The sequence below is a fragment of the Procambarus clarkii genome, chromosome 31 (assembly GCF_040958095.1).
Source record: "Procambarus clarkii isolate CNS0578487 chromosome 31, FALCON_Pclarkii_2.0, whole genome shotgun sequence".
NCBI lineage: Eukaryota > Metazoa > Arthropoda > Malacostraca > Decapoda > Cambaridae > Procambarus > Procambarus clarkii.
In genome coordinates this window covers 25,822,319-25,837,332 of record NC_091180.1, presented here as the reverse complement: position 1 = coordinate 25,837,332, position 15,014 = coordinate 25,822,319, and the positions used below count along the sequence as shown (strand labels likewise).

At 44.0% G+C, this 15,014-nt stretch overlaps 1 protein-coding gene across 1 annotated transcript in view; it reads left to right on the top strand.

Annotated features, from left to right (window-relative positions):
- The first annotated feature begins 6,381 nt into the window (after positions 1-6,381).
- LOC138370225 (homeotic protein spalt-major-like) overlaps positions 6,382-15,014 on the top strand; it is a 12,802-nt gene continuing 4,169 nt past the window's right edge. Inside the window, exon 1 of the mRNA XM_069334223.1 lies at positions 6,382-7,497. Within this exon, the coding sequence (XP_069190324.1) occupies positions 6,630-7,497 (868 nt within the window). The 5' untranslated portion in view covers positions 6,382-6,629. The remainder of the gene's footprint in view (positions 7,498-15,014) is intronic.

Below are 15,014 nucleotides of genomic sequence, written 5' to 3'. Positions count from 1 at the left end.
AGAAGGCCCAGGTCGTAGTGGCTTTGTTTACACAAAACAGGTTATGAGCTTCAAAGCTCTAAGAGATTGTTTATCAAAACAACAACACCATTTGGTTGTGACGTTTCGAAGCTCGCAAACTGTCGAAGAAATGTAAACAACGACGCCACGAGGGTTAAGCGACGCACAGGTTTCGTAAGAATCCGGACCCTTGTTCGAAAACATACACCCTGGTTCGAAACGTGTTCACACACTATTATTCCGTCGCGTGAGTTCGGGGGCCCTGGCAGGCTTTCGTCACTGCAATTTATCTCATTAACTATTCCTGCCATCTGCGACGGTAGGGAACCAGCAGAAGTGAAGGGGCCCCTAACAATGTATCCAGCAGAAGGAAGGGCCCCTAATGATGTATTCAGCAGAAGGAAGGCCTCAAACGATGTATCCAGCAGAAGAGAGGGCCCCTAGCGATGTATCCAGCAGAAGAGAGGGCTCCTAACTATGTATCCAGCAGAAGAGAGGGCCCCTAACAATGTATCCAGCAGAAGGAAGGGCCCCTAGTGATGTATTCAGCAGAAAAAAAGGCCTCTAACGATGTATCCAGCAGAAGAGATGGCCCCCTAGCGATGTATCCAGCAGAAGAGAGGCTGGATGTATCCAGCAAAAGGAAGGGCCCTAGTGATGTATCCAGCAGAAGAGAGGGCCCCTAGCAATGTATCCAGCAGAAGAGAAGGCCCCTAGCGATGTATCCAGCAGAAGAGAGGCCCCCTAGCGATGTATCCAGCAGAAGGAAGGCCCCTAGCGATGTATCCAGCAGAAGAGAGGGCTCCTAGCGATGTATCCAGCAGAAGAGAGGGCCCCTAGCGATGTATCCAGCAGAAGAGAGGGCTCCTAGCGATGTATCCAGCAGAAGAGAGGGCCCCTAGCGATGTATCCAACAGAAGAGAGGGCCCCTAGCGATGTATCCAGCAGAAGAGAGGGCCCCTAGCGATGTATCCAGCAGAAGAGAGGGCCCCTAGCAATATATCCAGCAGAAGAGAGGACCCCTAGCGATGTATCCAGCAGGAGAGAGGGCCCCTAGCGATGTATCCAGCAGAAGAGAGGGCCCCTAGCGATGTATCCAGCAGAAGAGAGGGCCCCTAGCGATGTATCCAGCAGAAGAGAGGGCCCCTAGCGATGTATCCAGCAGAAGAGAGGGCCCCTAGCGATGTATCCAGCAGAAGAGAGGGCCCCTAGCGATGTATCCAGCAGAAGAGAGGGCCCCTAGCGATGTATCCAGCAGAAGAGAGGGCCCCTAGCGATGTATCCAGCAGAAGAGAGGGCCCCTAGCGATGTATCCAGCAGAAGAGAGGGCCCCTAGCGATGTATCCAGCAGAAGAGAGGGCCCCTAGCGATGTATCCAGCAGAAGAGAGGGCCCCTAGCGATGTATCCAGCAGAAGAGAGAGCCCCTAGCGATGTATCCAGCAGAAGAAAGGCTCTTAGTCTTCATCAAGAGGTGCTGCCCTAAATCTCCGATAGAAATGAAACACCTTTGCTGAACAGCACCAGCGGTGAACTCCTTATCGCCAGTTACCCGAGGCTAAAACATAAATGCTTACGCAAATAGATATATATATACACCCATCCATACACACATACATACACTCATACATTCATCTACACGTGCATCCATACACACACACACACATGCAAACACACACATGTGTGAACACAGACACAAACACCGTCCCTGCCTGTGGCTTTCTCCTAACGGGATTAATTCCGGAGCGGCTATATACCGCCTTGACCCGTCGCCCAGGCCATACTTGCTTGAACCCTCCGCTTATTCGTCGTTCTTCCTCACCGCAATTAAGCTGCTCTTCCTTGTCTTCGCGGTGTCCAGCTTGGTCTGCTGGGTCAGGTCTGCTGCAGGTAGCATTCCTGGCCTCCCTGATTGCTGCTACTGCTAGCTTGCTTGCTTGCGTTTCTTTGCTCCATGATCCTTGTCGGTTCCTCTTCGTCGTTCTCAGCTTGGTTGTGTGTTTGCAGGCGTATTGGGGTCGTGTGGGATTCTCTCTCGATCTTTTTTACTAATTTATAGCAAGGAAACGATTTGTGTGTGTGGTGCTAACTGAAGAGTCGTTCGCCGGAATAAATTCCATAGCGAACGTTTTGCTATGTACCTCCGTTTTTGGTAAGATTTTGAGGTGATCAACATATTTATCATCCAGAATCAGGACTGACGTTCTCTTCAAAAATTCATAATATTAACTGATGACACGGACCTTGGATTTTGGTTGACTTAAGCACTGACACAAACATCTTAAGTATTTTTAACATTCAATTTATTTTTTCTAATAAAAAAAAATTGATTTCAGCTTGACTGAAATCTTGACTGTATCTTTTTTTTTACATTTCTTTGTTATTTCTCATTGCCCTGATTACTGAATGGATTGTGAGTCAAGAACTTTAGTGATAAATTTAGAATCTTTCGTTAGTTTCAATATACTTTTTATCATTTGTTGTTAAAATTAATCTTTCTGTTTCACTATTCTTCCTTTCTCTACATATAATGTTAGACTCAGGTGTTATATGTGCAACAGGAAACAAAACAGTTATAGAATTGAAAAATAATTCAATAATAATAATTCAATTATTGAATGACTGAATAAATATTTCATTCAATTCTATGTTCCCTATCATTGAAAAACTCGTGTTTTATGCATATTATTCACTCGTGTTGTCCAGTTTGTATGTGTCGTCACAAACGTCTCTGAGAATATACAGGAAAAGAAGACTGTTTTGTTTTCATCTTCTCTCCTTAATTTTTTCAAACGTCTCACTCGTATCCTGAAGAAGATAGAGAGAAGACGAAGCTTTGGATTCGCCTACTCATCTCAATTTCCCCCCAGCATCTCAACCATATCCCCAAGAAGAGAGGAAGCGTTTGGGCCCGTCTTCTCATCTCATTTCCTCCCCAGAATCTCAATCGCTTCCTTTTCCATCATCTTCTGAACGACAGAGCGGATCGTCTTCAAACCGTGTTCATTGCAAGCTCCACTGGGTATGATTTGCATGGAGACACAATTGAGTGTCCGCACTCTACTCTCTGATTGGCCACGAGGTTTCCAGTCGTTGCACTCAAAATGAATTGACGGACATTGCCCAGAGCAAAGATTATGAGAGATGGAGGGTCCAAGCTTCTTTCTCTCTCTCTCTCTCTCTCTCTCTCTCTCTCTCTCTCTCTCTCTCTCTCTCTCTCTCTCTCTCTCTCTCTCTCTCTCTCTCTCTCTCTCTCTTTCCCTTGCGGTTTATCACTGCAAGTAATACTTCCTCTCCAGCATTCACAGTGTCAATAAACTGATGCACTAAATTGGCTGAACCTAACCTTCCCAAGGACCCAAAAACAGAAAACGAGACATCACGTCTGTTTTTCGAACCATACGATTTTCAGTGTATCACTCTTTTGACCTTGGGAAGGGGATTTATAAGTCAAAATTCGACGTACTGTACGAGAGGACGAATTAAGGACATCACAGTTACGTGATACATCAGTGATCATTTTCTTTGTGCATTTGAAGAGAAGCATTGAGGGTAGAACTTCTGTATCACAGTCAATAGTGTATTTAGGTAATGAGTGACACCTTTGAGTTGGTATGAGAAGAGACCTCAGGGACCCCTAGAGGATTCAGTAGAATCCCAGATGACGTTACTTTTGAGGATATCGTGGCCTGGGGGCTTCAAGACGAGTGTTTGGGAGTACCCAGTGTGTGTGTGTGCTGCTTCGAATCATCCCCACCCCCCCCCCCATCATGGTACCTAGTGATTTTCTCATTTGTTAATTAACAGTATTAACACAATCAAATGGACATCCGCCGTGTACATGAGTGATGCGTATAACGGTGTGGTTAGTTCTGTAGCTAAGAATATAACAACAGGTGTATATATTTGTGGTGGGCCTGTAGTCGAGAATATTCAAACAAGTCAACAGAGATAAGGGCGGTGACTCTGTGGTCAGTAATATACCAATTGAGATAACATTGGTGAGTCTGCAGGCAAAAATATACCAACAGGTCAACAGGGATAACCGTCAATGAACGTCTGGTGTTATTCATTGTTATTCAGACACGGTTTGGTGCTGAGCAATTTAGATCATGTCGATATCAACTCTCTCACACACACACACACACACACACACACACACACACACACACACACACACACACACACACACACACACACACACACACACACACACACACACACACATGTGCTTTGTATTCAAATTGAGTGCGATTTTGTACTAGTCCTGGAATTCACTGTGTCTCTGTACTGTAACCATTCAAGGTGCATATATATTGCTTCACAGTTCACGCCTGCCACTTCATTCACTTGCATTAATAGCGTAACTAGTTAATTGTCCATCTGCCTTCAGTCAACTATAGCATCCCTGATATTAATTTTGTAGGCCTCAGGCTTGGCTTAATGTGCATTGTCTCGCTTAGTTTTCATTTACGTAATTGAAGTTTATGTTAAGAATTTTAATGGCGGAGGTAATCTCATCATTGTGATTTAAAGATTTTGTAATCCTTTATGTTTCAAGAATAATTTTTCCCCAACACGTGCTTATTTAGACAGACCTTGCAGGGTCGGAGTTCGATTCCCCGATGGGGATGGACACCATTCCTCCTCTCCGTTGTATGCTAGCTCCTTGTTCTCATGTATTTTTGTATGTATTTTTGCTTGGTACTCGAGTTTGTATGTGAGACAGTTTCAGATGCCTTAAGATGGCCCCCGCGTAGGGAAGGTGGTGGGCCAAGACGTATGGCCCTGGCTGAGGGAGGGGCGGAGGGAGGAGGTGGCCAAGACGTGTGGCCCTGGCTGGGGGAGGGGCGGAGGGAGGAGGTGGCCAAGACGTGTGGCCCTGGCTGGGGGAGGGGCGGAGGGAGGAGGTGGCCAAGACGTGTGGCCCTGGCTGGGGGAGAGGCGGAGGGAGGAGGTGGCCAAGACGTGTGGCCCTGGCTGGGGGAGGGGCGGAGGGAGGAGGTGGCCAAGACGTGTGGCCCTGGCTGAGGAGGGAGGAGGTGGCCAGGCGGGTGCGCAGCGCAGTAATAATGGCAGTCGCGTGGAGACGCCCGCCGCTGTCGGAGTCGCCCCCCTCCGCCGCCGCCGCCACAGTCAGGAGCAGCGCAGGCGTGCGCGCGCACACACATACACACACGTGGGACTGGCCTCTAGCGCAAACGCGCTCCCTCTACTGCGCCTTCTGCTGCTGCTGTTTAACCAAACTACGGAACAACACCTGCTTACAACACCTGCTTACAACACCCGCTGCCAATCTAAACAACTGCCCGCTACTGTCACCGGGAATTACAACCGCCAGTGTGTACCTGCAGATACTTCTCACAGGTCTTTAAACACCTTCAGCAGCTGATTGCGCAGTTGTTTAAAGCTCCGGTACCTGGGTGCTGGTATCGCTTGTGACATTGGAGGCTTGTTACCACAAGACCAGTTTTTACCGCCCGACTGTAAATGTGATTTAGTTTTTCTTCTCTCATATACTTAGTGTCATCTAGTGTGCGTGCGGGTCTCTCGAAGACAATACAAAAAAAAAATACCTCGTACGTAATTATGTGAATTAAGGAGCACCTGAGGCTCTTAGTGTTTTCTCCTGTGAGTTCACAAGTGTTCAGGACAAGCACACTGTCTTTAGCAACTTGGAAATGAATGTATAATGTATATATATATATATATATATATATAGATATATATATATATAAATCGTGACTTGGTCGGCAAATATACATTTATATATATATTTATATTTCGATGGTGTATAGTTGTATGAAAAGTGCTATAGAACGGAAAAGTTGTAGTGGAAGATTATGTGTCCGGTGCAGTTTACTCCAAACCAACAAGATTTACTGTGAAGTGTCGGAAGTGTGAGAAGAAGAATCTTGTGTATATACATTGTATATATACACAAGATATATATATACATTGTATCTACCCCTCGCACCACAAGCCGTCCATGCCTAGTCCTTCGGGTGGTTAGGTAACTCTCTTCAACACCCAAATAAAACACCTGCTAAAGTGCATATACCTTAAATATTCAAGATCCAGACAAGCCATTCGACGCTTTAAAAAAGCAACGGGACCACCACCCCCCCACCCCCCCCCCCACCCTTAAAAGATTGGCCAGTCGCTACCTGGGCCTGAGGCTTGTCCAATAGGAAAGGTGAGAACAGTAGGCGTGTCGAGTGAATCCAGCCAATGTGAGGGGGCGGTGCGAACACCAACCGCGGCTGGGAGAGGTGGGAGCGAGGGGGGGGAGAGAGAGAGAGAGAAAGAGAGAGAGGAGTATAGAGGGGGTGCAGGAGGAGGTGTAGGGGGGGGGGGGGGTATGTGTGTGATTGGGGGCGGGGGGGAGGAAGAGTGGTGGAGGGGGTGATCTGAGTCACTCATCATATATCCTTCACATGTCCCCCCAACACCGTTTTGAGGACGTCATTTGAGAGAATTTCTCCAAGGAGCGGCTAAGTTGAGCGAGGTGACCGTAACTGTGTGTGTGTGAGAGAGCCCCGGGCTGTTGTCATTGGCTGGGCGTAATTGGCGGTGTGCTGGGCTGATTGTGGGACTTTTACCGGTGAAATTCAGGAAGCTGAATATTCTAATGCCCCCGTATTTCTGCCGTGGCGAGACAGGGAGGAATATTAGCCACATTGCTTGTGTTCTCGGGGGTTCGGACAACATGACAGTGGCCATGGCTTCCTCTAAGGCGGAAGTGCTTGAGACGGACTTCGTGACGAGTACGAAGCGTGGGTCGCCGACAGACGACACCAGGGACTTGGACACGAGTGTCAAGACGCCACCGGCAAGCAACTCAGATGATGACAAAGTTGCGACAGCGCCAGACGCGACAGGCGATGCACGGGAGAGTGGGAGAAGGAGAAGTTTAACCCCATCGATGGACACGCAACCGACAGACCTCAGCATCAAGAAATACAACCCGACCCAAAATGCCGCCACCACCACCACTAACAACAACAGCAACCATCACAACAACAACAACAGTCTTCTCGAGATGCAGCATCCCAATCAGAGGCTGAATCAAAGTGGCATCCCAATCACCACCACCACCACCACTACCAACCACTACCACCAACAGCACCGAATCAGCAGCCTACCTCCGCCTCTACCCATCAAGAGTTCCTTCTCAATCACTAACCTCCTCAGACCACCTAAGACCAGAGAAGCACCAGAAGACCTCAGCAGAACCGGAAAGAATTCCGTCCCGCCTGCGGCAGAAGTCCCTCCTCTTAGATTGCTGTCGTCAGAAGTCAAGCCCCACGCCACCAAGAGGAAGATAGATGAGGTAGAGACCGAGATCGATGTTGAGGAGGAGGAGGAGGTGGATGATGAGGAGGAGGAGGACGCGGAAGAGAAGGAATGCGAAGGAGGGGAAGACGATGAGGAGGAGGAAGAGGACGTTGTGGGAGATTGCAGAATCAGCGAGACGCTCCTCGACGACGGGTCCAAAGGTAAGGCTATTTACTGAGAGAGAGAGAGAGAGAGAGAGAGAGAGAGAGAGAGAGAGAGAGAGAGAGAGAGAGAGAGAGAGAGAGAGAGAGAGAGAGAGAGAGAGAGAGAGAGAGAGAGCAAGAGAGAGCAAGAGAGAGCACATTTAACCACTCATTCACTATTTGATTACTCTTTACTGATGCGTTGAATGTCCCTAGCCTTTAATATGCTAAAATATCTCAATAATTCCGGTTTATAAGACAACACATATTTTTCTCTCCCTTACTTCCTCCCTCCCTCCGTCCCTCTCTCTCTCTCTCTCTCTCTCTCTCTCTCTCTCTCTCTCTCTCTCTCTCTCTCTCTCTCTCTCTCTCTCTCTATGTTACGCCAAGGTCATCCACACACCCAGCGGTAATTACGCAGTTAAATACCGTATACGCCGCTACCCTAATAAGCAACTGAACGACGCAAGTGGCCAATTTGCGTTCAACGCGTTAGAAAACGTATGCCAAATATTTTAGATGCAAATGAGACTCTTCAGGTGTACCAGAGTGCATAAACCGAGCGTATTTAATAGACGCAATATAAACGCGCTACTGTTAATAGAATTCACCTCCCAGCCGGCCCTAGCCTCGTCTGTGAGGGGAAAACTGGCAAATGAATGTATTTATGTATCCGCATGAATCGTGATATGTGTCTCTACTGCCTGTAGACAATCCACAAATATCAAAATGCATCGTTATCCACACATTCTTGCTATATCCTTTTGCCCACCCCCTCCATCTACACACACACTCGCCAACGATGTATCCACGCGTATCCACAAGTATCTATATAAGCACGTATCCGGACACAGGCACGTGTCCGCAGGTGGCCCAGCTGGGGAGGTTCCCGGAGGGTGCCCCTGCCCTTGCCGCCAAACACTACACACACACACTTCTCTGCATACATCAGGAGCCCCAAACGCTGCTGCTGGTTAGTGCTTCTCCCGTCTGTCTTCATTATGGCTGGGTGAGACGGTGCGGGGAGGAGGAGGGGAGGGGGGGGAGAGAGGAAGGGAGAGGATGGAAAGTGAGAGGGTGTGCAAGAGAGAGAGAGGCAAGGAGGAGCTGTGTAGTGTATGAGAGAGAGAGAGAGATTAGAGAAAGAAAAGGATAGGCAATGACAGAAAGAAAGTGAGAAGAAGGGGTTATAGAATAAATTTGGAGATAGACAAGGTGAAGGAGAACAAATACACTAGTGAGCCTGGTAAGAAAGGTGGGGAAAAACAATAAAAAAGATGTTAAGAGCAATACAATAAATAAAGAGGAAACACTAGACACTCAGTGTAACTGGACAATAAAACTACATCAGTTAACAAAATAATACAACGAACACTGCATTGGACACAATAACAGCAGAAAACAATTTTTGTATGTAATATGAACTGTATTTAATATACAATTTATTTGCCTACTAATTAACCACTGTAACATGTCCTTACGTGCAAATACAAACTATATTATTTTATATGGTCTCTTGTGACTGAAAATATACGTGCAACGTCCGTAGACTTCCACAGCTTTTTTCAGGTCATAATTCAGTTCAATCAGTTCATAATTGAAAAAAAATGCCATGATGTATTAGTAAAAAAGAAATTATTTAAATTAATTACAGTTACTGCTTTATTACCTCTGGTGTTGTTGATGATATCTTCAAAATGCACCCAAAGTTATTCACTGCAGACTACTGATCACCCAGCAGTAGTAATTGAGGACCTGAGAATAAAGCCGATTGGCGGGCCGTGTTCCAGGGAAAAATCTAATATATATATATATATATATATATATATATATATATATATATATATATATATATATATATATATATATATATATATATATATATATATATATACGCTACACTTAACGTGTGTACACACAACGACGCACGACAAACGCACATCATTTGCCTTGTTGTCAATATACGCACGTACGTATATATTCAGACGATCGTGTATGTTCACACATATTCGCGCCGTACTCTCATATGTATACTTGGATGACATAGTACATAGTTGCACGTGAATACTCCCAATAGCAGACGCATTCATGAATCTTTGCCTATGTATACCTGCTCATGAATGCTCGCACATATTTATCGTGTTTTGTATACATATATACATAAAACATGTGTTCCACGTCTTTGGTGAGAGTAAGCTAATTTGAGCTTTCTTTTCCATGTTAAATTTTTAAGCTAAATTCTTAGCTATCTTTGCAATAAAATGCTAAAGTTTTAGCTGTCTGTGGAATAAGATATTAATTTTTTTAACACTGTGCAACAATATATTAAATTTTAGCTGTCTGTGCAATAAAATGCTAAATTTTTAGCTGTCAATGCAATAAAAAAATTATTTTTTAAACTATGCTATAAGATCTAAATTTTAATTGGTATCTTAATGAAACAGAGGTGTTATAAGATAGGAGACTCCTTTAAGTTCTTAACAAAAAATCAGAAAATAAATCCATCTTGAATAGTTTATAATATATTAAAAGCCAATTATAAATATTGTTTTCCATAAAACATCATATTTTGAACAGTTTCTTTAAAACGTGGCATCTATAATGCTTATTAGCACCAATTATTTTACTAAAGAGTATGTATAATGTTCATTAGAAACAATTATATATTGTATATTATCTATAAGGCAAAATAAAACTAATTATTTTATTGAGTAGTGTATATAATACTCGTTAGAACCAATTATTATATTTAGAGTATATATAATACTCATTAGTTAGCGCCTAAATATTATCAATAAATTCTTCGAGATAACCTACTCAGCGCCATCTTTTGCCGAAGGCGGGAGTCGTGTTTTGAATAACTCTGTATAATGTCAGATAGTGTTCATTGCTGTCCGTCTGATGAGTAACAGAATGTTTAGTTGGATCCGAAAATGTCCGCTGATGTTCCCTTTGTGTTCAGTGACGTCCGATGACGAGCACTGACGTCCAATGACGAGCACTGACGTCCAATGACGAGCACTGACGTCCAATGACGAGCACTGACGTCCTCGTCATCGTGTGTGTGTGTGTGTGTAGACTTAAGAATCCTTCACCTGGTTGGTCAGACATGGCAGACATTTCACGACACAGTAATGTGTGTTTTCCGCGATTTTCCATTCACCTCGCTCCCCCTGCTTTCATTAGCCCGGTTTAAGGTGGCCTTTTGATCCTCGGGCGGGGCTGAGTGTGTTTCCTAACTGATAGGACTCGGAAGCCGGTGGGAACACGCGTGACCAACCTCTTTTTAGTGGGGGATCCTCAACCTCTTGCCTTTCTAGCGTTGCCCCTGACATGGCGCCTACGGTCTGGAGACAGGGAAAGGGGGTCGAACTTTACTGCTTAACGTGATTACTATCTCGAGTTGGGGTTCGATTTCTGTTTGAGGGTGATCTCTGTCTGGAGACGGGAGGGATAGGGGAAGGGGAAGGGGGGTCGAAGCTTCCTGCTTAACGCGACCACTATCTCGAGTTGGGGTTCGATTTCTGCTTAACGTAATCCAGCCCGTCCTGATAAACAAAGGCCAAAGTCCATTCCATGCAACCGCCAAACTCCCTGTTTATAAAACGGTTTACACACGACTCACAACTGATTTCGTCCGAACGCTTCCGGAACAAGTGCTTTACTGACGAATTGTGTTCGAACCACAACGCTGTAAATGCTTCACCCACGTATTACAAATACAAATAGTCGCCAACAGAACATAAACACCTAACCTAACCTATATATGCACAATATGCTATTATATTATAATATTAATTTATATTTGAGAACATTCCCGTTTTGAATGAACAGCATGTAAAAATTTATGAATGCGTCTTTGGGGTCGACCACTGGATGGAATGGACTTGAGTCGAGGACGGGTTGTAGTCCAGCCGGCAAACCACTTGTCTATGAATGAAAAACAACACACAACTCAGAACTGATGACGTTCGAACTATTCTCACGTATTGCTTCGTCGCCGTTCTCAAACCATATATACAAATAATTATCACCAGAATCGAAATATCTAATCTAATCTATCCACAGCTTAATTATACACATAATTAATAAAATCATAAATAATAACATTAATTTATTTGTGAGAAAATCGTCATTTTTTATATTCAGTTCATTACAGCTGAGAGATGTGTCACAGCTTGAACGAGCATAACCTGAGGATAAGCTGGAGTCGGTCACAGCTTAGTCTGAAGTTGAGTTGGTGTTTGCATTCACAAAATTCAACCCACTAATCAGTATGAAAGCTTGCCAATGAATACAAAAAAATATATAATTAGTTCTAACTCCTCAGAGTAATAATCTGTGCATATTAAAATGAGTTGTTTGGACTAAATTTAAGTTTCAAGACCTTTATGCCATCAGCCCCGAAGGTCAGAGCTTTATCTGAACATCGTGATCACATAGGTCAATGGTTCGAGGGTTTAACCTCCCCCGAAGCCAAACAGGAAGCTTCGAATCCTGCGTCGAGACCTGGAGGCCATGACTGGAAAGTATAAACTCACATTACGACAGTGGTCACGCCACACAGTAAGGTTCAAACCCAGCCCCCATCATCGCAACTGAACCTTTCAACCGCACCTTTTGTCATGGCTGGCAGAAAAGCTCTAAATCTTTTACAGGTTGTGATCTCGTAATCCATCTTCGGGCAATGATTGTTCGAGCTTTAGTTGATTCTGAACCATCTGCAGTCTATGGTTGAGCAAGGTGTTGGTGTGATCCCAAAGGTATATCATAAATTGTAATGTTTTGTTTAATACAATGCAGTACTTGCTTAAAAATAATATATCTGTATAATATTTTTTTTACAATATATAAAATAATAGGGGTACCACCTCTGGTGCAAGTGTAGGGACCCATAGCCTCGGAGAAGAAAATAAAGAGTACTCAGAGAAGACCTTGTGGATCCTCACAAGGATCTTAATAACCTTAATAAAATAATATATATTTATAATAATGTATAATATATTACTATTTGTGGGAATATGTAGATCTATGGGAGGTTAGGGTTGATTAGCTTAGCTTAGGTGATTTGGTTCTGTTGGCAATTGCTTGTATTGACAGTATATGAATGAAACATAAAGTCAGGATTAATTTTAATAGGAATTTGACCGAAAGTTTTTTTCTGACGGTGGGTCGTTCCGTCCAACAGTTCAAGCTGCACCTGAAGACTCTCACAAAGTTGACCAAAGAGTTTGGTAACTCTTATCGGGAATTTAGTCACACACCAGACACAACGCGTCCTTCAAACAAGACGAAACGTGCTTAATCTAGTATGCAAAGCAATAACTATTTTGAGAAAATACAGGTTTTGTTTACACTTCGTTCGAGTTGGTGAGTGCCTCTTTGAGGTTGGCAACGGCTTGGACGAGTCGCACCCGAAGGCGGTCTTTTTAAGGCCAGGTTACGTAATTATCAGGAGAAAGCACTAAGCCATCGCCACTATATAGCACTTGGATAGGGTATGAGGATATAAGGATTTAGGAGAGGAGGAATGGTGCCCCAACCATATGCACAGTCAGGGGAATTGAACGACGACCTGCAAGAAACGAGATCGTTGCTGTATCGTCCAGTCGAAGTTGTTGGGCACTACATGCAACTAGCAATTATTATATTTATTTTAAAATAGTAACTAGCATAAGATAAATCAACATTTGCAACAATGTCAGCCGTTGATATTACCTGGTCAACGGTTGGATACCTGATCAACCAGCCTGTGACTCATACGCCAGGCTGCGAGCAGCCGCCTCCAACAGCATGGTTGACCAGTCCAGCAACGAGGAGGCCTGGTCGAGGACCGGGCCGCGGGAACGCTAAGCCCCGAAATCATCTCAAGGTACCATCAAGATATTTGCCAGATTCATCTCTTTTACTATCTTATGATAGTAAAAGATGTTTGATATTATATTTGTAAATTTGTATTATATTTGAAGATATTTGTAAATGTAAATAATTACCAACAGGACCAAAACACCTTACCTAATCTATCCTAGATATAATACACAAAACTATATTACACAAAAATAATTATTGACATTTAAGAAAACACAATTTTGTTGGATTACGAAGCAAAAAAAAACAAAATATCGAATATGACTTTATCGACGTTCGTAGCTTTGACGAACATTGCATGAGGACGGGTCGGTGTTGGCCACAGCCTGGACCAACATAGGCTGTTGATAGGATAAGTTTACCTGGAAATAATATGACGGATATATTTAAGAGAGTCACACTCCTATTTCCTAGAACATTTTTACTTGTTATTTTACTATTTAAAATACGCTTTTTATTCCTCACATGTGAAATGATTTCTAATGTTTGACTTTCTACATAATCTTCACCTCTATTTCTCCGAATGGGGTGGAAAGCATTGAGTGAGAAGGAGGAGGAGAGTGTAAAGAGGTTGAGTGAAGTGAAAGGCCCCGAGTGCAATATAAGCTGGGGTTGAGAGAGGTTGAGCAGTTACAGCCCCACTCCTGTGCCGGGTAAGTCCTCTACGGGCTCACCATAGCCCGTGATACTTAGAACTTTTTGTTCCCAGTAGCTGAATCTTAAACAACAAGAGGTTGAACCACTAGGGGCTCACCATAGCCTGTGCTACTTGCCCCGCTCCTGTGCCAGGTAAGTTACGGGCTCACCACAGCCCGTGCTACTTGGAACTTGTTCCGAGTAGCTGAATCTATAACAACAACAACAGAGGTTGAGTTTACCCCCTACTCTTCACAACCCATTTGGGAGTCGCCCCAGGTCACCATAATTCTGCTTTTCTGTGTCCAAGTGTAATGGGAAGTGAACTTTACAACTCCCGTTTTCTTTTGTCGGAGGGGAACTGTGTTGTTTAGAGCACACTGACATATTTGTCTTTTGGTTAACTTTCACTCCGCGCCCCATGTTGCTCGTTTGACTATTATCATTTACTTTTTTTAACATTATTATAGTTGCTGGCATTACTATTTTCTGTTATTATTGCTACCATTTTCTGTCTTGTCACTATTCCTTAATACTGGAAGACCAACTTTAATACGTAATCTCTCTCATTCTCTGACTCTCTTTATCTAGTCGGAATTTCCCAATTAGCATCAGGGGTGAATAAAGATACTGTTGTCCGATTTTCAGTTGTATAATAAAGTAACTTTAGTCGTTGCTGTATGCAAACTTTCACCCATTTCTTACAAGAAGTTCACGTGCTTTACTTTTGGTTATCTTGTTAAAGCCTTATATCTTGCACGATCTTAAAGGGAGATAGCCCTGACCAGGCTGTATCCTTCGACTAGAAAAGCCTCCTTTTTTGTGGCAAGTGGGATCCTGGACCTTGCAGGCTGAGAGCCCCTGAATCTGGACGAGATGAGGTTCAGGACTCAACAATGAGACGAGGTTCAAGACTCAACAATGAGACGAGGTTCAAGACTCAACAATGAGATGAGGTTCAAGACTCAACAATGAGACGAGGTTCAAGACTCAACAATGAGACGAGGTTCAGGACTCAACAATGAGACGAG